This window comes from Urocitellus parryii, chromosome 5 (assembly GCF_045843805.1).
Source record: "Urocitellus parryii isolate mUroPar1 chromosome 5, mUroPar1.hap1, whole genome shotgun sequence".
In the NCBI taxonomy this organism is placed as follows: domain Eukaryota; kingdom Metazoa; phylum Chordata; class Mammalia; order Rodentia; family Sciuridae; genus Urocitellus; species Urocitellus parryii.
Genome location: NC_135535.1, coordinates 156847669 through 156873775, shown reverse-complemented (window position 1 = coordinate 156873775; position 26107 = coordinate 156847669). Strand labels below are relative to the sequence as shown.

The following is a 26107-nucleotide window of genomic DNA, read 5'->3' as shown; positions in this document are numbered from 1 at the left end:
TTCTTCTCAGAACCATGTCTCTTCATGATGTCTTCAACCAGAGAACTGTACTCCTGGATGGAGAACAAGAAACCAAACTGATGTAGGTGCAAGGCCATCTCATAAAACACTTGACAGTATCTTTTAACACACAAGCCTTTTAACAGGAGCATGAAACTTGAGCCTTAGAAAAGTTATATGTGGAATTTAGGGTTGGTCCTGAGGAACAACTGGAACTTCAAATTAGTGATTGCTTTAGGCCTTTTGTGCAATTATGGGTTGGCCTGAAGTCAAGGGCTAACATGTTTAAATGTAACCTTATGAATTCAATACTATGAACACAGGGAGTATTCAGTTAATGTTGGTGGAAAATGCATCTTCGACTCCCTAGGTTATGAGATTAGTTATGCATTTCTGTGCTTTTCTACATTCTTTTGTCCCAATCCCTTACATTCACTGCCAATCCTACTGTGGTAGTTTTTGTAGCCCTACAAAGGGGTATGATGTGCATAGAAACATGAAGTAGATGTAGAATGCCACATAGATTGGGATAAAAGGAACAAATGTTAATATCTGTGGTCGAAGATCACACGTGAATGAAATAAAGTTTTAACTCCTCAGGACTCTAGCCACTCATTTGTATGTCAGAGCTCATAACAGCAGGTCTGAAAAAAAGTACTAGCCTTTTCTGTTCTCCATGTTCAAGCAACTAACAGTATGTTCCAGAATGACCTTCTGCCACAATACAAGCCCTTTTTAATCCCTAAATTTTCTCTACCTAATTTGTGCCAGGTGGAAAGGATCAGTGTAAAGAAAGCTAATTGCATGACCAAGGAGTGGCTCAGCTGTAAAATATTTGGGTGACATGTATAAGTTATGAGTGGATATCATCTTGCATCAATCAACTAGAAAACGGAAGTGGGGAATTATTTTTCCATTTTAAAAAAAAGCCTCAAAAACTTATTTCTGATGATGAGATCTGGAAACAAGGGGAGGCATACTATGGGTGAATACTTAAAATTTACAATAATCCAAAATATCATCACGAACTCCTGGGCTCAAGCATCCCTGACTCAGCCTTGCTGGTAGCTAGATCTACCAATACACTCAACAGTGCCTGGCTCCAAAATACAATCTCTTTTGTAGTGTTTTATCTGCTACTCTCTGTCCAAATTTCTGTAAAGATTTTTCCATGCCTTTGGCCTTAACTTATTATACTCTGTGGCCTTTAAGATCTAAAACAAGATGACTAATTCTAAACTTAATTATTCTCTGTGGTTATTTTCAAAACTAGAGGGCTTGGGGAGATGTACCTCAGTGGTAGAAGTCTTGCCTAGCATGCTCAAGGCCCATGGTTAGATATCCAGCATCGCAAAACAAACAGGGCTAGATTTTAATTTTAATTTTTATTCTACATTTAGAAAGTTGAATTTTTTAAAAAAAGCCATTGAGTACAACATTTTACATCTGCATGTAGAATTTTTGTTTCAACAGGAATATAGCCATCATTTTAAAATATTAAGACAATAAATAGTTTAAGGAGTAATTATAAATTGATAAGAGACTTTGGGGATAGAGAATGCAGATGGTTCTAAGGAGAAGCACAAAGAAAGTAAGGGAAGAGAATATCTCTCCCATTGCAAGCCATGTAATCTTGGCCAACTCAACTTTAAAAACGTGTTAATAAAGTGAGAACAGTAATTCTGACAGTGCAAGAAATTGGGAGGATTTGCTAACACAGTACTACAGAAATGAGGTAAAAAGGTACTCTAGCTTAAGGTTTTGAAGCATTGGAAAGGAGGCCTCTTTGAGCAATTTAGAACATGTATATTTATGTATGAATTTAACTCCTAATTCAAATCATTGTAGTTTTAAAATATTTAACCTTTGGAGGGAGTTATGTTTCTTAAATCAATTACTTAGTAGATATTCTGAATCAAGCTATACAAAGGGTTTCAGAGTCACATCAGTTATCCCAGAAGGGGGCACCATTACCCAAGAAATATTTGGAAGCTGCTTCAGCTAGAGGGAAAATTCCAGTGTTTCAAAAGCAGGAAGATAAACAAGTCTAGCAAAGTAGTCCTGAGTTTGTCTTTGATACTCATTCTTTTCTTTCTTTTTTTTTTTTCCAGTACTGCGGATTGATTCCAGGGGTTATCTCCAGCCCTTTTTTAAAATTTTAAGACGGGTTCTCACTAAATTGCTCAGGCTGGCCTTGTACTTAATCATCCTGACTTAGAGGCCTCTGAGTAGTAGGATTACAGACATGTACCACCAAATCTGGCTTCCCTCATTTGTTTTATATCTCTTTTTCTAATCCCTGTTAGGCAATAGTCTTTTCCCATTTCTTAAAGACTTATCTACATTGTAGATAGGTTTTCAGCAATCTTTCATTTCTTACAAGGTCTTTCCTTTGTTTTTCCTTATAGATCTGATATTTTAAAATAGTTATTCTGCTAAATTGCATTTAGTCATAACTGAATTATGGTCATTTTTCTAATCTATGAATAAGATACACAGAAGGGATAATGTCACATTGCTGAGCTGGTGTAATTTCACTAGCTAAGAAATTAAAGTGTTTTAGTTGACAAGGAGTTAGGCAAAGGAAATATATTAAAAATAGCTTGCAGGGCTGGGGATGTGGCTCAAGCGGTAGCGCGCTCACCTGGCATGTGTGTGGCCCGGGTTCGATCCTCAGCACCACATACAAACAAAGATGTTGTGTCTGCTGAAAACTAAAAAATAAATATTAAAAAATTCTCTCTCTCTCTCTCTCTCTCTCTCTCTCTCTCTCCTCTCCCACTCTCTCTCTTAAAAAAAAAAATAGCTTGCAGAAAAAATAAACTTATTATCTGAGTATTCTTAAAGTCTGAGATCCCAGATGAGAGAGGATGAATGAAAGATACATCACATTATATGATTATATAAAATAAGCCCATACTTTGCATACTGTGTTCCTATTTATAGAATAAAGTATTAACTGGAAACTTGTTAAAGACATAATACTTCTCCCTTACATAACCTCAATTTTGATGGAGGATACTTTCTATAATCTTAAATCCATAACAGGATCTAGACAACCTGACAAAACAGGAAACCTGTATAGTAAGTCATATATTTACATCTCGGGCAAGTTTTATGACTACATAAATACATTTAAAAATAAAGACATAGCTTCCCTTCTCATTCCCAGACTATCTTGGTGGCTGTTCTTGGTTAGGAACTATCCCACACCTAAGGCAGGAAGATGGTGGCCGCAAAGAAGATGAAAAAGTTCCTGGATTTGATGAATTCTAGGTTCCAGCTTGTTATGAAAAGTGGAAAGTATGCTCTGGGGTACAAGCAGACTCTTAAGGTGATCAGACAGTGCAAAGCAAAATTAGTCATCCTCACCAACTGCCCAGCTTTGAGAAAATCTGAAATAAAGTACTGTGCCATGTTAGTCAAAACTGGTGTCCACCACTACAGTGGCAATAATAATGAATTGGGCACAGCATGCAAAAAGTACTAGAATATGCACACTGGCTATCCTCAAACCAGGTGGATATCATTAAAAATCTGCCAGAACAGACTGGTGAAGATAAAGCCATGTAAAAATTTTTCTTTAATAAAACTTGCAGCCAGGTGCAGTGGGGTATGCCTGTAACCCCAGTGACTTAGGAGGCTGAGGCAGAAGAATCACAAGTTCAAAGCCAGCCTCAGCAACTCAGCGAGACCCTATGTTAAAATAAAAAATAAAAAGGGCTGGGGATGTAGATCAGTGGTGAAGCACCCCTGGGTTCAACCCTCAGTACCAAAAACAAAAAATTTTGCCAAAAACATATAACAACCACCAAAAACTTGCCAGAGCTTGCTTTAAAAAAAAAGAAAGTATGTATATACATACACACACACATACACATACATACACACAACCACACGCATTTAATAATAATAGACACCTCTTACATTAGAAACTTTTGATAGGATAGCTATCCCCAAACCTCACAATCACCCTGCCAGGCAGATATCATTTCTATTCTCCCTTTTATAGATGAGAAAACTGAATCAGAGAAAGTTGGTAACTTGCTTCATCAATGTACTAAAACTGGAATTGGGATTCAAATTTGGGTCTTACTCCTCCTAAGCTCAAATAATCAAGCAGCCTGTAGAAAACAGTTTTCTCATTAGAGAATAGACTGCAACAGGGAATAAAAATGAAGAACTAAAAGTTCAGACACATACATGTTATTCAGAAAAAATGCACCTGATTTAAAGATTAATCTCCAAAACAACTTAATAGGTCATATTCCCATCTTTCTTTAATATTAGAGATTCTGAATGTTATGAAGGGAAGTTTATTGTTTCACAATCATTTTCACTTAATACATCTAATTAGAGCATCATAATGTAACAGTGGCAGAATCAGATGGGTATCATTAGTTCCTAGAGTCACAAAATAATTCCTTTTGGATTCCTCACTCTATAAGATACTTGTCTTAATCTAAAACTCAAAGATAAAACCCTCTTTCCCAATAATTGGCAAAGATAGATGCAAAAATGGAGAACTGGAAGCAATACTCAGGAATTTTGTATGCGTTCAATATTTCATAAGATACTTACCAAATTTCATAAGCATAAAACCTTAGATATGGAAAGACTCCTCAGTTACCTAGGTTAGCCATTATGTTAAGCTAAATTGTGAAAACCTGCAATTAGCAGCAAAGGGATCACCAAGCCTCTGGCTGAATCCCCTAAGTAACAGAAAATTTATTATTTTACAAAGCTACCTACTTCATCTTCAAATAGTTTTGTTTAATAGTTAAGTTCTCACACCAAGTTGAATTATTTCTCTAACTTCCATTCACTGGTGCTGATACCATGTTATAAGACTCCCTAATAAAGCAGGTGAGGTGGTGCATGCCTATAATCCCAGTTGAGGAAGGAGGATTGCAAATTTAAAGCCATCCTCAGCAATTTAGCTAGACCCTAAGCAATTTAGCAAGAAGTTATCTCCAAATTTAAAAAAAAAACAAAACAAAACAAAAAAAAAAAAAAACAGGGATGGTAAAGCTGGGTTCAATTCCCAGTACCAAAACAACAGGGTTCCATCTCTAGTAATGCAAAAAAAAAAAAAAAAAAAAAAAGCCTCTGCTTTTACCTACCCCACAAGTCCTTATGCCAGGTTACCCCTATTGGTACAAGAACTTTGAGCAGGTTCTTGTGACCATGGCTAATTTTAGAATGCATGGTAGGTTGGCCAGGCTCACTGAAAACCAACAGTCAGGAGGGAATGGTCTGACCAATGCTAAACAGAACAGTAAATCTGACCTCCCTCTTCTGCACTTCCACAGAACCTGCATGTAGCTCCCAACAATGTTGAGCTTTACTCGGACCTTCAGGATGGTAAGAATCAGAACTCTCCAGTTATTCAATCACTTTTTTAAGATCTAAGCTTTGGCAATTATTAAAAAACTTTTAGAAAAAACACCCTCTAGCTAGGCATGGCGGTGTACTACTATAATGCCAGCTACTCTGAAGGCTGAGGCAGGAGGATCCAAAGTTCAAGGCCAGCCAATTTAGTGTGACCCAGTCTCAAAATGAAAATAAAAAGGGCTGGGAATGTAATACAGTGGTAGAGCAGCTCCTGGGTACAATCCCGAGTAATGAAAAGAAAAAAAAAAAGTCACTACTAGATAGTAAATTAGCATCCTAAGTATTTGAGAAACCAATGAACAGAAAATGAATGACATTTAATCGGAAAAGGATCAATGACTCCATGTTTTTTATTGCAATCTAAATATTCCCCAGAAACTCCTAATCTGCTAAAATCTGCTTTACAATATCAAAAAAGGAAAAAAAATTAGAAAATTAGAAAAATTGGAACAAAATATATAATTATGAGGTTAATAGTACATATGCTTGGTTTTAGAGGAATTTTACATATTCATTTGATTGATTGATTCTATAGAATCCTTCTGTACATTTTTACAAAAAATTTTCTCCAAAAGAAAATTAAACATTTATGACTGGAGTTAGTTGTAGTAAGGAACTGGATGTGAGTGCTTGACTTCTCTTTGTGCCTTCAACGTTCTGCAGATAATTCTGTCTTCTCTTAAGTCCATCCAAAATGACTGAATTATTAGATGCCAGGCTCTGTGTCCTAGACGTATTAAAAATAACACAATTTTATTTCCTTCAAAAGGGACCTGGAATTGTAATGAAGGCATTATATTTTCATTTGTTATATTGAAGCAGTACATTAACATTAAAGTACACTTACCAAATAAGTTAACCTTTAAAAACTTAGTATTCTTGGTGGCTGGGGATATAGCTCAGTTGGTATAGAGTGCTTGCCTAGCATTCACAAGTTTTCCTGGGTTCAATCCCCAGCACCACCACCAAAAACAAACAAACAGAACTAAAAACTTAGTATTCTTGGCCTGGGGTAGTGGCTCAGAATTCCCCTAGCATATTTGGGGCCCTGGGTTCGATCATCAGCACCACGTAAAACAATAAATAAATAAAATAAAGGTATTGTGTCTAACTACAATTAAAAAATAAATTAAAAAAACAGTATTATTTATATTTTAAAGGCTTCATGGTAGCACCTCAGTTATACTGCTTTCAAAGAAGTTCACATTTTCTATACATCTGATCTCAGATCCATTATCAATCCAATATCAAGTATATGCTAGTCAGAAACAATAAGTTCCCTGAAAAACTCTTCTAGACATCTAAAGTGGCCAATATCTCCACATCCCTGACTTCTTTTTGAGAAGTCATAAAAGGAAAAAGCCAATCATTATATTTTTCATATTGACAAAATTGTTTTCCTAGGATCTGTAAGTTACATTTCTTATCTAACACATATGCCTTGCTTCAGCTATGTCACATTACCATTTTTGTTTTTGTTTCATTTTGTTTTTAGTGTTGGGGATCAAATTCAGGGCCTCTTTGTACAGTAAGCACTCCCTCTACCACTGAGCCACACCCCCAGTCCCACTGTTATCTTTGCTTTTAACATTCCCCCTTTCCCAAATTGCTCCTCTCCATCTAGAGATATTAAGATGCATGGGCTGGGGATGTGGCTCAAGTGGTAGCAGAGGGCCTGGGGGCCTGGGGTTGCACTCAGTGGTAAAGCGCTTGCCTAGCAAGTGTGAGGCACTGGGATCAAACCTCAGCATCACATAAAAATAAATAAATAAAGGTATTGTATCCATCTACAACTCGAAGAGAGAGACGGAGAGAAAAAAAAAAAAAAAAGAAAAAAATACAGCTGGATGTAGTGGTGCACATCTATAATCCCAGCTACTTGGGAAGGCTGAGGCAGGAGGATCATAAGTTCAAGGCCAGCCTCAGCAATTTAGCAGAATGTATCTCAATTTAGCAGAATGTATCTCAAAATGAAAAATAAATAAAAAGGGCTCAGCGGTAGAGCCCCTCTGGGTTCCCCAATAACACAAAAATGAAACATAAGATACATATGTCAAAAAAGTACCCTCCAGCCAGGTGCGGTGACACACATCTATAATCCCAGGTACTTGGAAAACTGAGGCAGGAGGATCCCAAGTTTGAGGCCAATCTCAGCAACTTAGAAAGATATTAGCAACTTAAGGAGATACTGTCTAAAAAATGAATGAATGAATAAACATACGGAGGAAATAGCTCAAGCAGTAAAGTGCCTCTGGATCAATCTCCAGTACCACCACCCCACCAAAAAAAAATATTGGTTCAAATTAAAAATGAACTCTATCCTGTCAGGTGCAGCAGTACATGCCTGTAATCCTAGTGAGTTGGGAGGCCAATGCAGAAGGATCACAAGATCAAGGACAGCTTTGTCAACTTAGTGAGACTCTGTTTCTAGAATGGCTTGGGGTGTAGCTCAGTGTAGAGCATGCCTTGTTCAATCCCCAGTACTAAAAAGAAAAAAAAGAACTCTATCTTATTCTGAGATCCCACTGTGACATTAAACAATTTATTCACTAAGGCTGGTGGACTTATATCAGGAGTCTTGCACCAAGCAATTCACTATGCCCTTGATTTTAATAACTCCTGTGGCATAATAGCTAATCAAACACTTTCACATGTGCTTACCGTGGAGAATCTATTCCACTATCTCCGGCCATGCTATGGTTTTCTGTTCCTTCCAAGAGACGGTGTTCATGCTGGATATCCTGAGCCAATACTGGTATATGTGAAGCATTGAAAAGTTCTAACTTTTGTGTGAAATGTTTTCCCATTTCCTGATTCTGAGGACTCTGACTCACTGATTTCTTTACTGTGTCAACAACAGAGTCTTGTAGGATTTCAGCCTCAATATTGGGTTTCCTTGTACTATAGTAATCAAATAAACTTCCAGCTGCAGGTGGTGGTGAGGCCTGTTCATATTTAGTAACACTGGGTTCTTCTTCATTGTTGAAATCAAACTGGGTATGGATTTCAGCAGAGAGATTCTGGTTTTGTCTTTCATCTGGGTTTAAAAGCAACCCAGTAGGCTTATACCATTCATTTCTTCTATGTGCCTGAACCTCAAACCTATCCATTTTGCTGTTACGCTCAGTCAGCGATCTCTCAGTCACTTGTTGTCTTTCCAACTGATTCCACTTGCTTCTATCTAAAAAGGAATATTGAGTGCGGCCAGGTAGCATTTGACACAAGCCATCATTCTCAGGAAAGTCATCCTCCTCTAGATATAATGAACTGCAAGCCCCATCGTGATCCTCCACTTCGTCCTGATTCAAGGCCTGGTCATCATCAAAAAGCCCTTCATTTTCTAGATTTGCAGTCTTTGCCTCCTGGACAAATGCCTTTCTCATTAGATATTCTGAATTTCTATCTTGTGTCTCAGATTGTCTCAAATAGTTTGGACCAAATGGGTAATCCAAGAGGTCAAGGTTTTGAAACTGGTGTATTGTTTTATCAACTAATCTACTAGCAGAGGATGTTGGTCCTGCTGAGGAGGAACCTCGTGATGGCAGGATATGCCATGTTTCTTTGGTCTCCCCTAACTTGTCAAAGTGTGAATGACTTTTTCCCAAGACTTCAGAGATTACTTTATTTTCACCACCATGCGCATCATATCTCAACATGCTTTCCCTAAAGGAGTAGCATTGACTGTCATTTTGCAAAACACTACATTGAGGGGAATTTAAGAGGTCAGCTCTGAAGTCATCACTGACAGATTGGACAGTAGAATTTGTCACATGAATGGATTCTACTTTCAATTTATCATGACATTGTTCAGGATATGGTTGTTGGGCTTCACCATCAAAGAATCTTGAGGAATCTGAAAGCCTTGACTTTTGGAAAGGCTTTTCCTTTGGTCCAATCTGATTAGGTTTCAGACCATTGCCCTTTTGAGTGTTGTACCCTTTGGTCATTGGGCTTCTTCGGAGAGACAAGCCCTGGAAAGGATTACTGATTCGCTTCTTGTAAATCACGTGGGAATCTAGCACTGTTGGATTTTCACCAAGTGATTTCTGAACTTCCACTTCATTGGGACTTTTAATTCTGGGGCCAGGCTGGGTGGCAGGAAGCTTGGGGTACCTCTCCAGTCTAACACTTCCTGGCTGAAGATCACTCCCCCAACTCCGGACTTTGTGTCTCTTCCTATGAGAATGGCCTCGCCTTCGAGTCTTCTTGACAGACCGACTGAGCCTTTTCTTAACTCCCTCTTTGGAAGGATACTTAAGCCTGGCTGTCAGCATGTCAGTGGAAGTGCCTTGGCTATTATATTTTTTCTGTTCTTCGCATTTTTGCATTAGGACTGTATGTTTGATTAAGTTGTCAACAGTCAGAATGGGATTAATTCTCTTGATTATTTCATGTTCTATGTCTCGGGGGATATTGTCCAAGTTATCCTCATCTCGGACAGGCCATTCTTCAGGTGGGAACTGGGCAGAGAAACTGCTATGCTCTATTTTGGGCTTTTCCTTTCTAGATATGCTGCGCCACAAAAGACTAAAACCAAATTTCTTGCCTTTTTCTTTGTCTTTGTATGGTAAAAGTTTAGGGCTCTCACGGATATGATTCTCTTCAGGTGCTGAAATTGTCTGATTCTGAACGAAAGGCGTGGATTCCCCAAGACCTTTCTGGTCTTTTCTAATCATATCTGCAGCAGTTGGTGGTTCCTCAACACCCTGACTGCATGTGTCAGGGAAACACTGGCAAGACCGACAATGGGAAACAGGGACAGCATTCTCTTTGGTGGACTCTGCACCGTTCTCCATGCTCACCAGATAGGTCACAGAAGTGGGCACTAGTTGACTTTCATCTGATAGGAGGACTCTCTTATTTTCCTGAGCTGTTGCATTTGTGATGAAGTAAGTCTCAGGAGTAACTATGAAATATCCTTCTCCAGTGTGATAAATCTTCCTTTCTTTAATCAGAGTTCCCAGAGTGGTATAGAGAACATCTTGAGATGGAATTGCAATACCTAAAACAAACAAGCATTTTACTGATTTTGAACAAGAAACATTATAAGGAGTAAAATTAGCAACTTAGAAATAATCATACAGCTGGGCATGGTAGTGCATACCTGTAAGGCTGGAGAGGCTGAGGCAGATGGATCACGTGTTCAAGGCCAGCCTCAACAACTAAGAAAGGCCCTAAGCAACTCAGTGAGACCCAAACTCAAAAATAAAAATGGCTGGGGATGTGGCTCAATGGTAAAGTGCATACCAATCCACAGTACCAATTTAAAAAAAAAATGACCTCACATTTGCTTTGCTTGATGAACTCAGGGTTAATTATAACACAATTAATATATTCAATTAAAATGCCAAAGAAGCAAAAATGACATTAAAAATTTAACTGAATAACATCAATATAATTTGATCCCTGAAAAGATACATTAATGATTGAATAGAGAAAAACATCTAAATTTACTCAAAATACAAATCCATTTTAAATTTAAACTTTTTGAGGGCTGGGAGTGTGGCTCAGTGATAGAGTGCTTGCCTTGGATGCATGAGGCCCTGGATTCGAGCTGAGCACATTAAAAAAATAATATTTGAGGAAACCATTTTTCGGGGGGCAACAGGGGTGCCAGAGACTGAATTCAGGGGCACCTGACCACTGAACTACATCTCCAAACCTATTTTGTATTTAGAGACAGGGAATCACTAAGTTGCTTAGCACCTCACTTTTGCTGAGGCTGGCTTTGAACCCAAGATCCTCCTGTCTCAGCCTCCCAAGCCACTGGGATTACAAGGGTGTGCCACTGCACCTGCTTGGAAAGCATTCTTTTTAAAAAATATTTATTTATTTTTTTATTTTTTAATATGGGGCTGAGGATTGAATCCAGTACATTACACGTGCTAGGTGAGCTCTCTACCACTGAGCCACAACCCCAGCCCAACCTTTTTTTTTTTTTTTTGGTTTTATTTTTGTGGTGCTGGGGATTGAACCCAGGATTTTGTGCATATGAGGCAAGCACTCTACCAACTGAGCTATATCCCCAAAGCATATATCCCCCCAAAGCATTCTTTTTTTAAAAAAAAATTTAGTTGTACATGAACAGTATGCCTTTATCTTATTTATTTTTATGTGGTGCTGAGGATCAAACCGAGTGCCTCACACTTTCTAGGCAAGTGCTCCACCACTGAGCCACAACCCCAGCCACTGGAAAGCATTATTTTTTTATTTTTAATTTTTATTTTTTTAGTTGTTGACAGACCTTTATTTTATTTATTTATATGTGGTGCTGTGAATTGAATCCAGTGCCTCACACATGCCAGGCAAGTGTGCTACTGCTGAGCCACAGCCCCAGTCCTGGAAGGCATTCTTGATGAGCAAACATGGGAATTTTTAAAAATCATAGCCTTGGCTGGGGATGTGGCTCAAGCGGTAGCACGCTCGCCTAGTGTGCGTGCGGCCTGGGTTCGATCCTCAGCACCACATACAAACGAAGATGTTGTGTCCGCCGAGAACTAAGAAAAAATAAATAAATATTAAAAATTCTCTCTCTCTCTGTCCCCCTCTCTCTCACTCTCTCTTTAAAAAAAATAAATCATAGCCTCATGTCTTTAACTTTTTTTTTTTTCTTTGGTACTGAGGATTGAACTTAAGGGCACTCGACCACTGAGCCACATCCCCAACCCTGGTTTATATTTTATTTAGAGACAGGGTCTGAGTTGCTTAGCACCTTGCTAAACAGCTGAGGCTGGTTTTGAACTCAAGATCCTCCTGCCTCTGCCTCCCAAGGCACTGGGATTACAGATGGGTGCTACCAGGTCCCAGCTTCATGACTCCAATTTTTGTAATGGAAAAAAATTAAAGGTACAAGGAGAATGTATAGAATAAAAAAAATTCCCATTTATATTATAAAATATTATATATTTATTTAAGTGCAATTTATAAAATCATATGTAATAACTATAAACAAAGCAGTTGTCGTCTCTGAGAATGGGAATGGGAAAAAATGAAAGGTGGGGAGATGCACTTTTTTTGTTGACTCCTTTCTAGAGTTTGATTTATTTACTGTCATAAACATTTACTTTAAAAAAAAATGCATCTAGAAAGTAAAAGAAATTCCCTTATCAAATTTATTGATGCAGGTCTTTTTCTAGCCGAGTTTTCATATAAGATTCTATAGACCCAGCTGGGGTTGTGGCTCAGGGATAGAGCGCTCCTCTAGCACGGGCAGGACCTGGGTTCGATCCTCAGCACTACATAAAAATAAAGGCATTGTGTTGTGTCCATCTACACTTAAGAAATAAATATTTTTAAAAAAAGATTCTATAGAAGAAGAAAAAAAGGATATCGCCTAGTTTATTTATGTGTCTATGATTAGTTATAAATAGAAACTTAACAGATGCAAATTCAGAAAAGTTCATCACCTTACCTGGATGATGTTTCATCAAATGCTCCAAAAGTGATTCCTGTGTTACTAAGATCTGCACTGCATTCATATCAGATATAGCACAGCAAAGAACTTCAGCCAATGGTACAAACTGAGACTGAACTATTGGATTCATTTGCACTGGAAAGACATCACCTAAATTGGAGATCAAAAAGAGGAGGGTAGGTGATAAGTATGACACAGTAAAAAGTGTTTGGACTTAGTGAACCAAGAATAGTTACAAAGAGAGTTATGGAATTGTTATTCTTTCTTTCATCAATCTTTACTCAGAATCTGTTGACATGACATGTACAATCATAGTCCTATGAAAGAAAAAGATTTACATCATGGTCTCTACTTTTCAGAAGTTGGTAGTATCTGTCACTAACTTATGAGCAAGAAACAGTAAGCTGCCACAGGAAGGCAAAATATCTATTAAAATTCAGGAGGTCAGACATGCTTATATAGAAGTTCACATCTTTCAAAGCATATTTCACATGCTGGAGTGTGACTCAGTGGTAGAGCATTTGCCTAGCATGTGCAAGGCCCTAAGTTCCATCCCTAGCACCATAAAACAAAACAAAAAAATTTACTGGGCACAGTGGCACCCACTTGTAATCCCAGAGTCTGGAGGCTGAGGCAGGAAAATCTCAAGTTCAAGGCCAGCCTCAGGGCTAGGGATGTGGCTCAAGCGGTAGCACGCTCGCCTGGCATGCGTGTGGCCCGGGTTCGATCCTCAGCACCACATACCAACAAAGATGTTGTGTCCGCCGAGAACTAAAAAATAAATATTAAAAATTCTCACTCTCTCTCCTCTCTCACTCTCTCTCTCTTTTTTTTTTTTAAAGGCCAGCCTCAGTAATTTAGGGAGATCTTAAGCAATGCAGGGAGACTTTGTCTCAAAATAAAAAATAAAAAAGGCTGGGGATGAGGCTCAATGGTAAAGCACCACTGAGTTCAATCCCTAGTACCAAAAAATAATAAATAAATAAATAAATAAAAAATTTAAAAGTCTAAAAGCAAGTACAGTGACAGAGAATGGTCTTCTGACTCCTAATCTGGCATTCTTTTTTGGGGGTGGGGGTACTGGGGATTGAACTCAGGGGCACTTGACCACTGAGCCATATCCCTAGCCCTATTTTGTATTTTATTAGAGACAGGGTCTTGAGTTGCTTAGTGCCTCACTAAATTGCTCTTAAATTGCTGAGGCTGGCTTTGAACTCATGATCCTCCTGCCTCTGCCTCTTGAACCACTGAGGTTATAGGCGTTTGCCATAGTGCCTGGCTTCCTTTTTATATTTTTGTAAATTTCTTTCTTTTTTTTTTTTAGTTGTAGATGGACACAATATCTTTGTTTATTAATTTATTTTTATGTGATGCTGAAGGTTGAGCCCAGTGCCTCATATATGTAAGGCAAGGCAAGTGCTCTACCACTGAGCTACAGCCCCAGCCCTAATTTGGTATATTTTCACCATTCCACACCTTCCTAATGGAGGTGATCAGGAAGATATTTTTGTTTTTTGGTTTGGTTTTGGTATTGGGGATGGAACCCAGGATTTACTACTGAGATACATCCCAGCCCTTTTTATTTTTCTCTAAGATAGGTTCTCCCTAAGTTGTTAAGTTACCAAGACTGGCCTCAAACTTGAGGTCCTCTTGCCTCAACTTCCCAAGTTGCTGGAATTACAGGCTTGTACCACCACTCCTAGCTAATCAGGAAGATCTGAAAAAGAAAAGGGCCAAAGTATTTTTCCAATTATCAAGAAGACATGGAGAAAAACCATGGAAGAAGAAAGCCCAAGGCACATAAGACTGACTATCCAGCTGAACACATGGTGCATACCTGTGATCCCAGTGTCTCAGGAGGCTGAGGCAGGAGGATTGGAAGTTTGGGTCAGCCTCAGCAATTTAGCAAGGCTCTAAGCAACTTAGTGAGACCCTGTATCCAGATTCTACTGGACAGTTACCAATGTCAGACTTCTTTAATAAAGAAGAGAGACAAGGAACACATCACTAAGAGACTATATGCACTTAAGAGAGTACAAATAAAAACATACAAAAGAGAAAAGACACAGTAACGAGGTTAGAAGGGAGAACTCAGAATGAGGGAAAAAGAGCTTCAAAATGAATAGTAAAGTGGGAAGCAGAGGCCTGCTTGAGCTCAGGGGTTCCAAGTCAGCCTGGGAAACATAGGGGACCCTATCTCACAAAAAGAGGGGTGGACTAGGGGCATAGCTCAGTGGTACAGTGCTTGCCTAGGATGTTTGAGGGTTTGTATGCCAACCCCCTCCCACCACACACACACACAGTCACACACACAGACACACACATACATACACAGAGTCAAGTCAAAAGCTTGGTTGAAGGAGAATGACTATTGGTTCGAAGATAATCTCTGACTTTCAAGAAAATTGTTTCAATAAAGCAGGACATGGTGGCACACACCTATAATCCCAGTGCCTCAGGATGCCAAGGCAGGAAGATTTCAAGTTTGAGGTCAGCTTCAGCAACTTAGCAAGACCCTGACTCAAAAAAAAAAAAATTTTTTTTTTGAAGGGCTGAAGGTGTAGCCTGATGGTAGAGCACTGTGGTTTCGATCCCCAGTACTGCCAAAAACTAAGTAAATAAATAAAGGAAAGAGGAAAGAAAATAGTTTCAATAGAAAAGATAAAAATTAAAGGTCACATCATATGAAGGGCGTTAGTAAAAAAAAAAAAAAAAGTAAAATTAATGGGTCTTCCTTCTGGAGTTTCTCAACTTTGACACTTTTGACATTTGGCAACCAGTAGTCCCAGTTATGCCCAGGACTAAGAATTTTCCTGAGTCACAGAATTTTCAGTGCTGTAACTAGAAAAATCAGAGGCAAACTGTGATCTCTGTTTATCCCAGCCAGGTAATTCTTTGTTGGGGAGAGGGCAGTCATGGGCATCGTAGGATATCTCATAGCATCCCTCGACTCTACCTGCCCACCAGATGCCAATAGAATTTCCTAAATTTGAAGCAACCAAAAATATCTCCAGACATTGCCAAATGTCCCTGAAGCCGGGACGCAAAATCATTCAACCTGGAAACAGTATTCCAGACCATTTGTGTGAGAAACCTGATTGTGAAAGGGGTGAAACAGATTACAAATCAGAGAAGAATAGGAACAAGTAATATGACTGTGTGTGTTGTGATCTCTCTGCACCTTTGGATGCAAAAAGGAAGGGCTTAGTAGAAATGACAGAAATAATTCCCAGAGAAAGAAGACTAGTAAGACAGCAAGATCTCTGAGAAGGGAAAAGAGAAAGTGTTTCAAACTAGCTTAGAAATAAGGAAGATGGTACTTTATCTGAGACTTAAGAATAGAGGGTGGCAGAGACCAGGAATATTTTGAGGCACAGCAGAATGATGGAGGGAGGTATGAGGGGAAGGAGTGGTGTGTGTGTGTTGGGGGGGGGGGGGCGTTTGCACAGCCAGGTCATCTGATCTTTCTAAAGTTAGAGAGATGGCACAATAATGAGAGGAGAAAAAGACAGGAATGAGGAGAAAAAGTGTGCAAAGAAAGCTGCGGAACCTATCCTTGAGGTATACTAGAAAATACCAAAGGAATAAGACTTTGAAGTAAGATTCTCCAAGTGATTAAGCCTTGCTTCTGCAAGACAGGTGGCAATCTGGAAGGGAAAAGGATAAGGAAAAAACTACAGAGACCAGCAGATTCTGTTTCAGAAGGTCGGTTGGGGCAGAACCTGTAATTCTGCATTTTTTTTTTTTTTTTTTTTGGTGGTGCTCAGATTGAACCTGGGGCCTTGTGCATGCTAGGCAAGCACTCTACCAACTGAGCTACATCCCCAGCCCCCTGTAACTCTGCATTTCTAACAACTTCCCAGGGGATGTCCCTACTGCAGATCTGAGTGCCACTCTTTGGAGTGAGAAAGAGATAGGGGTGTGTGTGAAGGATAGTAATGTGAAAGTAACTGCTGTTCAACAAAGTTGGTCCTGGAGATTCCTGAGGAGGGGTGGTGTCAAGTGGCTCAGTAGTAGCCCGCTGGGTGAAGCTCTAATGTCTGTAGCAGTCCAAGAAGTCAGATGAATGGTTAACCCATTAATTAACATTTCAATACATGACACCCTGAAACTCACTCTTCCATGAGACATTAACTTACCTAAAACTCAAAATTCTCCTTGAAACTCCGCCCCTGACCTAAGGGTGATAACTCTCCCCCAACCCCACTCATTCCTTCCCTTTCTTTTCTGCAATTGAAATTTACTTTCTTCTCCTTTCACCTCCCTCCTCAACTAGACAAAATATGAAATTAAAGTACAATTTCAAATATTTTTAATGCATCTTTGGTAGAATTTTATGTGCTTAGTTTAAAATAAATGACTTAAAATGTTTGTATCTCTTTCCAACTCCTCCCAAACAAATATTTTTCCTTGCATGTGATCTACCCCCTTGGTGTGGGGGTAGGGACCCTTAATTTTAAAGCGGGATGGGGGGTTGGTGGGGGGGTAGGTCTGCTGCCTTCAAAGACAAGGGCTAGCATCCTGGGGAAGAAGAGGGGGCAAAACCTAAAGTCTTTGCCTAACCACACTATACCCATGTGAGTCTCGCCTCACACTCTCCCTAAACCCAGTTGCTTTGAATTTTGAGATGGGAGCAGGGAGGACCCTGAAAGGAGAGAGACGAGTGGCTGGACAGTTGGTGTGCTGTCCGATGCCCCTGCTGCCCCCACTTGCTGTGGCTCTCCATTTCCATGCAAGTGAATCAGAAGCCAGCTGTGCTCTGTTCTCCAGTTTCACCCTGGAGCCAGAACTGAAGCAACCCACTTTCTACTTGGATCCTTAAGTTTAATTTCTCATTTCACAGGAAAACCAACAATCATGATTTTTTATGGGACTGGAAGAGGGGTACAGAGGACATTCCTATACATTTCTTTCCCACCTCCTGTGAATTTCTAGTTATTTCAGAAGAAAATATTTTTTTCCCCAGAAAGCTATACTTTAAATTAACAAACAGAAATGTATGGGAAGTAGAATTTTATCTTACATTTTTTAAGAATTCTAAACAACTTCTTAAAAGAATCCTAACATTTCTTGGGAAATCCAAAGATACTCTTTAGAGAATTTATTCATAATTCCTACCATGGCAGGGGGATGTGTATTTTACGAATAAACAAATCTACTATCAAATAAGAAGACTAATTGCCTTTTTTTTTCTCTTTAAAATTAATACAACTACATATAAACCACACTGTAGAGAACATGTTAAATTGCTTTAACCTCCATTGTGGCACTCCCTCTAGACAAAGCCTAGAGAAAGTTTCTCAGTACATTTCCTTCACAGCCGTTGCTAAGATACGTCCTTCAGGTGCATAAATCAAGTTTTCTTTGTGCCTGAAAGCAGAGTGAACCCTAACAGAGAACTTTTGTGACAGATGTGGGGATCATTTCCAAGCTACAGAACTGGTCTGTTTCAGTGACTGTTGCCCTCCTTTGGTTTTTGGAATGCAAAATTAACTTTCTGTGCACAAAAATCTTACTTATAGATATAAACCAGATTTCACAATCCGACGGCCAGCCCTTTGGCTTTATCCTCAACTACTATGCAGTAATTAAAGAGTACCCTTAAGTCCAGGCCTGCTGTGGACCTTTGACCCTGGAGCTACACCAGGGATCAGAAGGCTAAAGAGAGTCTGTGGGGTGGAGAGTAAACAGTTGACAACAATGTTCTCTCTGTTAACATAAAGCTTTGTACTCTAGGGTGCTTCAGAAATGGAAAAAGTGGTTAGGCTGGAAGGCAAATATCAACAAAGTACAACAATATAGATGAGGTCATTGTGTCTGATGTATTTTCTGCAATAGATTTTATTCTTTTTTTTTTCTTAAGAGAGAGTGAGAGAGGAGAGAGAGAGAGAATTTTTAATATTTATTTTTTAGTTCTCGGCGGACACAACATCTTTGTTGGTATGTGGTGCTGAGGATCGAACCCGGGTCGCACGCATGCCAGGCGAGCGCGCTACCGCTTGAGCCACATCCCCAGCCCAGATTTTATTCTTATTAATTTGCTGATTCTTTACTCGGAAAGAATTTGGTTGGTGTACTAATTTTTTTTTTTTTAGTCTCTTAAGTTATAATGAAAGCAAAGAATGATGAGTTTAAAAATATTTTTTGAGGGCTGGGGTTGTGGCTCAGTGGTAGAGCATTTGCCTAGTATGTGTGAGGCACTGGGTTCCATTCTCAGCACCACATATAAATAAGTAAATGAAATAAAGATCCATCAACAACTAATAAAAAATATATTAAAAAATATATTTTTTTGAGGGCTGGGGATGTGGCTCAAGTGGTAGCGCTCTCGCCTGGCATGCGTGCGGCCTGGGTTCGATCCTCAGCACCACATACAAAGATGTTGTGTCCGCTGAAATATTGAAATTCTCTCTCTCTCTCTCTCTCTCTCTCTCTCTCTCTCTCAAAATAAAAAATAAAAAAAATAATATTTTTTGAAAGCATACCTTTTGGCGGGGGCAGTGAAAGACAAATTGGTATGTAGCATGTAGATGTATGCCCATCACCAAAATATTAAGCTCTTCATTGGTGAAAACTGATAACATCCTGTAAAGTCCAGGGTAACTAGAATCAGCCTGCTCAGTGATGGATACAGACTCATATAAACCCAGGCAATCAGTCCCTGTTCCCCTCACTCCCATGCCTCTACTGAAAGTGGCTTAGAAAGTGCCTGTCCAGTGGGAGCAGGCCCCTGGGAAAGTGTGACATGCTCCTGGAGTTGATGACAATAGCTCAACAGTAATCCTATGCAATCCAAGCCCTCATCAAAGTCCTAAGGAAAAAGAGGCAGTTTTCTTGTGAGGACACAAAGACCCCTTCTAAAGCCTCAGATGGAAGGACCTCTAGAAAAATACCCTATGCTGATGGTTTTCTAGCAAAAGAAGCCACAGGCCAAAGAAGTGGTTCAAAGATCTGTTTCCTGGCAAATCCATGAGGTGTAAATACTCAGGCCTCAACGTACAAGAGGTACACCTATGATAAGCTTGGCCACAGGACAACTGCCTTTCACCAGGCACATTGGAACAGCTGAGTGGTGCAAGCAGACCTGCCCCAAGAATGGTAGTACTGAAAAAATCTTCAAACAGGGACAGTGGACTCCTAAAATCTGCCAGTTACAGATTGTCAGTGGGAAGTTTTAGTAAAACAAGCCTCAACTTTGCACTGTCTCAAGTGGGAAAGTTGGTGCCAGCATACTGATCTGGCAGTGCGATCACTTTCTCCAGAGTTGGTGGGTGTGGGAAGCATAAGCCAATAGAAAGTCCCCAGCACCCTAAGTGAAGCTCTGACACAGGGCAGCAATTTAGCATGTTCACTTGCTGTCTTGAAGGTGACTATGAGTAGTTTAAGATGAGGTTTGGTATCCTTATCATTTTAGAGGAAACAGCCAGACAAAAAGAAAGCTTGTGACCTGAGGTCACTGAGTAAGAAAACACAGAACCAAAATCAAGGTATGATCTGCCTGACCCAATCATGCTGTGTCTGTTTTGTTTACTGATGAAACTCTTGAAGTAAATGCATCTTTATGATAATATACTTTTCTATCTGAATGATTAGTAAAATTTCAGGGAGAAAATGAAAGATTTACATCAGAACTGTACCTTTATGGGGAAAAAATAACTATCATGCTTACATTTACATTTATCTTATGTCCTTAAGTCACTTTAACAAATTCCAGGAGTGTCTGCTCTTAGAATTTAAATTCTGACATTTTAATTTGGGGCATTTGTTACCAAATATGCAAAATAATGGAAAGATTTCTTTGGAAATTTGGAAAACACTCAAATCTGAACTTTTATGTGTCATACTAAAACATGAATTTGTCATAACTTTAGACTTTAGATAAAACTAATCCTGATACTATCTCATATTTAAAATACAGTCTTGCTGGGCTGGGGATGTGGCTCAAGCGGTAGCGCGCTCGCCTGGCATGCGTGCGGCCCGGGTTCGATCCTCAGCACCACATACCAACAAAGATGTTGTGTCCGCCGAGAACTAAAAAAATAATAAATATTAAAATTCTCTCTATATATCTCCTTCTCTCACTCTCTCTTTAAAAAAAAATAAAAAATAAAATAAAATACAGTCTTGCGGCTGGGATTGTGGCTCAGTGGTAGAGTGCTCGCCTAGTATGCATAAGGCACTGGGTTCGATCCTCAGCACCATATAAATACAAAATAAAGATATTGTGTCCACCTAAAACTAAAAAAAATAAAAATAAAAATAAATACAATCTTGAGGCTGGGGTTGTAGCATTGTATCCAACTACTCCTAAAAAATAAATATTAAAAAAAATAAATAATATATAATCTTTACTATGAAAACATTTAATCACCATACAAACGTGTTTATGGACTATGTGCTAGGCAGTCTGCCAGAAATTCATGCATTATTGACCTTCAAATGGTTTAACTGAGCTCTCTAACTGGGCTAATTACCCGGACACATGAAATCTGAAACCATCTTTTTGGGCGCCAGTATTGAATCCCACTGTGGGAAAGGTATCTTCTACACACATTAGAGATGACAATAGAGCGCAAATAAAACAGCCTGCAGATACACTCAAGTTTAATTTTAAAAAAGGATGTTTTGTTCAAGGTAATCCAAGAAGTTTCCCTGTTTAAACTGCTCTTTTATCCAATACAGAATTTCCACCATTTTTTTTTTTTAACATCAAAATCAATCCTGGACTTGTGAAACCAAAAACATTTTGTAACAACACACTCCTCATCAGAGATAAGGGGCTATGCAATTATCTCAATGACTTTAAATAATTAGATCTATTGTATCATAACTTCAAATAGGCTCAGAAAACCAATCAAAATGGAAATAAAAAAGAGAAAGGTTTCGGGGGAGCAAAGCCAACCCCACCCCCCATGTCTCCCTTTCAGTTTGATAGAAGAATGCAAACACTTTCCTCCACATGTAGAAACAAAGAGTGCCAAGACTCAGAAGCTGGCTGTAGATCTAAGGGTAGTCAGGTTATCTGACATGGAAGCTGAAATTCTTTCATAAGCAAGGTGATGTTTATTTTGCACTCAGACAAATGGCTTCCCTCTGGGAAATGCCCTCTGTTGAAAGGTAATGACTTCCATTAGGGAGGCTGAGCTGTTTCACAGCCAGTCCTCAGTGATCTTTTTTAACCACACCTCAGCCTGTCTGGATTCCTAAATTAGCAGCCTCCTTTTCAAGTGATCTGTCCACTAATATCAAATATCAGTTGAGTCACAGAGGCCCTGGACGAACTATGACAGACTCCACAGTCTAGTTGTCAGCACCTTGAAGCACAGAGAAGACAGGTAGTCCTATTTGGGGGTGCTCTTTGGGACTACCACCTTCATTGTGATGATAAAGGGAGGTCTCAGCTAGGAAGAAAGGAGGTGAATGCTCAAACCAGCTGACTCTTTAAAAACATGCCAGGCACAGTGGCTCACTGCTGTCATCCCAGCAGCTTGGGAAGCTGAGGCAGGAGGATCATGAGTTCAAAGCCAGCCTCAGAATTTAGCAACTCGGTGCCCTTAGCAACTCTAATAATATATACAAAATAGGGCTTGGGGGTGCTGGGGTTGTGGCTCAGAGGTAGAGTGCTTACTTAGCATGCATGAGGCGCTGGGTTCAACCCTCAGCACCACATTTTAAAAAATAAATAAAGGTATTGTTCCACATACAACTAAAAAATAGATCTTTAAAAAATAGGGCTGGGGATGTGGCTCAGTGGCTAAATAACCCTGGGTTCAATCCCCAGTACCAAAAAAAAAAAAAAAAAAAGCCAGTTAGGTCTTGAGGTGCCCTTTCCTAACCTCTTTTCCTTCAAGGCTTCCACTCTGGATATGTTAATGACGTCACCCAGTTGTAATTGTTTTCTATGACTGACAAGCAATTACCACGAACTTGGTGGTTTAAAACCACACAAATATATTATCTCACAATCTATAGGTCAGAAGTCTGGCAGCTTGACCGGTGGATTTGGTTAGCCTGTGATTTTTACCTAGAGGCTCTGGGGGAGAAGGTTTCTGACAGAATACAGTTCCTTATGGTTGTAGGACTGAGGATTAAAGGTCCCTATTTCCTCAATGGCTGACAGATGTGAGGCCCTCTCAGCAACTCAAAGCCATCTACATGTCTTGTCATGTTGACCCCTTCATCTTCAAGGAGCAGTGGCTCCTTCTCACACCTCAGTTTTCTCTGATTGCCCTTATGATGTCTATTCTGCTTCTAGACAGAGACATTTCTCTATTTGTAAGGACTCATGTGATTAGATTGGGTCCACCCCAATAACCCAGAATAATCTTCCTAACTTAAAATCTGTAACCTCATTCCCTTTGCAAAGTCCCTTTTGCCCACATAAGGTAACATATTCACAGGTTCCATGGATTAGAATGGGGACGTCTTTGGTGGACCCACCATAGGCATAAAGGATAGGGACAAGGAATTAAAGGAGAAAGACCAAAGTTGTAAACTGCCCTGTTTCCCTAAAAAGGCTGGGCATATTGTTCCTTTGCCTTTCAGGCAAACTGGGGACAGCTTTGAAGTGAATCTTCTTCACAAGATTCTGGAGGCCAAACAGGCAGGGAGGACCAGCAGCTTTTATTACTGACAGTCACGGTGATGAATTAAAATAGGACTGTACAAAATGGGGGAAGAAAATTCAGACCAACATTGTTGTGTGAATAATAGACTAATAAAGGTTTTCTAAAAAACAACACTTTTTTTCTATTCCCATAGTCCTCACATTACAAATGGGCCCTGTAGGAGGGGTAAGCCACCTCTCTTCTCTCAGTTCCCTCACCTGTACATTGGGGCTGAGCTAGATCAGCATTTCCCAAAATGCATTCTGAGGAACATTCATTCTGTAAAGTTCTGCAAGAAACAAAGGTCCCAAATGTTTTGAGAAATCCTGCTTGGAGTCACAATGACCTGGTTAAAGGCTCCGAGAACTTCTGTAATGAACAATCTAGTTTATTTAACCCTGTTCCTGATCACATTTGACAACAAACTCCATCTTCCTAACTAATGCCTATTATTGCCCTTCAGCTACATTTTCTCTCCATTCACACTAGCCTCTCCCTGAATAGTTCACACTTTTTCATCTCTATGTCCTTGTCCATATTTTCTCCACCTACAGCAGTCTTCCCCATGACTCAGTGTTTCAAAAGCCTCTCTCTCACTTAAGACCTGACTCAAATGCTGACTACCATGGAATGTTCTCTGACCCCAGCAGCTGGAAATGGTGTCTTCCTCTTGTGTCCTACTTAAGAAACATTTCGTGAGGGTACCATGGTTTCAAGCTGGGTACTCATAGTACACTGTTATAACAACACCATCCCTCCATCATTCCTATCCAGCAAATATTTATTGAGTACCTACTATATGCCAGTTATCAGGGGAACCACAGTGAATAAGACTAAGTCCTTGCCCTCAAGGGGCTTCAATTCTAGTGAAGAGCAGAGGTTAGAGGCAATGGTGACCTGAATGCTATTCTCAGACATTTGGGGGAGCCTGGGCAGGACCATCATGAGGAAGAAGAGCCAGATTTTCCCTGTGGGGTCTTGCAGCACCTATGGCAGCTTTGGATAATAAGGGAAGCCCTGAAATTGATTAAGCAGACCTGGGCTCAAATCCTCCACTTCCACCGACTGTGTGCCCTCTTTGAGTATTGATTACTGACCTCAGCTGTTCAATATGAATAATAATATTTGCTTAAATTTTTGTGGGAAAACATCTGAAAATACCTGGGATAAGATTTGACACAGGTTCATTCTTCCATCAATATTTAGCAACTTTAATTTTCTTCCCCAATTAGGGATATTACACCTGATCATCCCTTGTTCCATGTCATTATTAGTACCCCCAAGTTTTTCTTGTAGGGCACTAGTTAGGTACATGGGTGGATTTCTCGGCCAATCATGGCTTTACTTTCCCCAACTATCCTAGCCTATTTGACCAGACACCAATTCTGACCATGACCCTCCCCTCATCCAGGAGGTAACAGTTTATGTTGGGTAAAGCCTACTGTTAGCTGTACCTTGTTTTTAGAGGTATACACCTCCGCAGCCCGTCCTATTCATTCATATTTCACTGTGACACAATTCGTGTAGGTTGGCCCATCCACACACTCAATCCTAGTCACCTTTTCCCTCTTCTTCCAGTGTGGAAAGAGGAATGCCCAGTACTCAATTTCCAGCCTCACTTAAAACTAGAAGACATGGGACATACAACTATGCCAATGGGATTTTAAAAGACCCTTTCTTCATCTATTACTTTCGTCCTTGATTCTTTCTTTCTCCTTGGATCTTGAAGAGAAAGCAGCCATCTTGTGACTGTGAGAGGACAAGCATGATGTCACCCACTACAGAAGTCAAAGCAGAACAAGTGAGCCTGGGGTTCGGCCAGCCAGCCTTGCTGAGCTGTGCTCACACCAGGCTACCTGCCCTCAAGTGTCTCCCGTGTGAGACAAATTGACCCCTCATTTGTTTGTCATTTTTAGAGGACTTTCTAGAATCTGCAACATAACATATCTCTAACCAAAATCCCTGCCCAAAGACACTCGACATTTATTGCCTCATTTTTTTTCTACTGTGAGCAACATGTTTGTCTTGCTAAGGGCTCAATAAAAGTTTCCGGGTCCGACCTCCAGGTGATGCTCTCCTGGGCACCTCCACTACTGTGAAGCAAGAACGCCACATGGATGGATATTTACAGAAAATGTACTGGGTTCCTGTAGCTTTGCACATATCACATCAGGCTGGGCTGCGGAGGCTTGGGAGAGGCAGAAGCTTCAGCTTTGACTAGTATTGCTAGGTTTTAACTGCGTGGGGAAATCTGTACTAAAAAATTTGCAATAAGCACTCTTCTAGAGGAGAAAGAGTTTCTTACTGTGTGTGGAAATCGCAGAACAGGTTGCTCTGGAAATTGATAGAGTTACAGCCCTGAGCACAAGAAGCTTTTCAGTCTCTCCCGAAAGGAAGTCTGTGAAATGGAGACCAGAAGCCAATATGACCATTAGTGTCCATGTATTAATAATTAACTCAGGACTTAGAAGCAAATATGGACAACCTCATTTATCCTTCAGGAATGGGTAATGCCCTGCCATTTGTTGATCCTGAAAGAGCCTGGACTCACCCTGGCCCCAGGTTTCCGTGGCTGGGTCTGCCTAGAAGTGGATCAAGCCCTGCAGAGGCCTCCTGCTCCAATGAGAACCAGGCTCTGTGGTAACAGGAGCTGGCAGAGGGCTCCACATTGCATCATGAGATAAACATACAA

The 26107-nt window shown here is 39.9% G+C and overlaps 1 protein-coding gene and 1 pseudogene across 1 annotated transcript in view; one reads left to right on the top strand and one right to left on the bottom strand.

The window, feature by feature from the left end:
* Window positions 1-3226: 3226 nt before the first annotated feature.
* On the top strand, window positions 3227-3573 carry LOC113187026 (large ribosomal subunit protein eL30 pseudogene; annotated as a pseudogene).
* Window positions 3574-5973: 2400 nt separating this feature from the next.
* The window catches only part of Stox1 (storkhead box 1), a 53706-nt gene continuing 33572 nt past the window's right edge, over window positions 5974-26107 (bottom strand). The window contains exons 2-4 of the mRNA XM_026394658.2: window positions 12806-12958; window positions 8056-10396; window positions 5974-6121 (exon numbers count right to left, since the gene is read on the bottom strand). Of these exons, the coding sequence (XP_026250443.2) occupies window positions 5974-6121; window positions 8056-10396; window positions 12806-12958 (2642 nt within the window). The remainder of the gene's footprint in view (window positions 6122-8055; window positions 10397-12805; window positions 12959-26107) is intronic.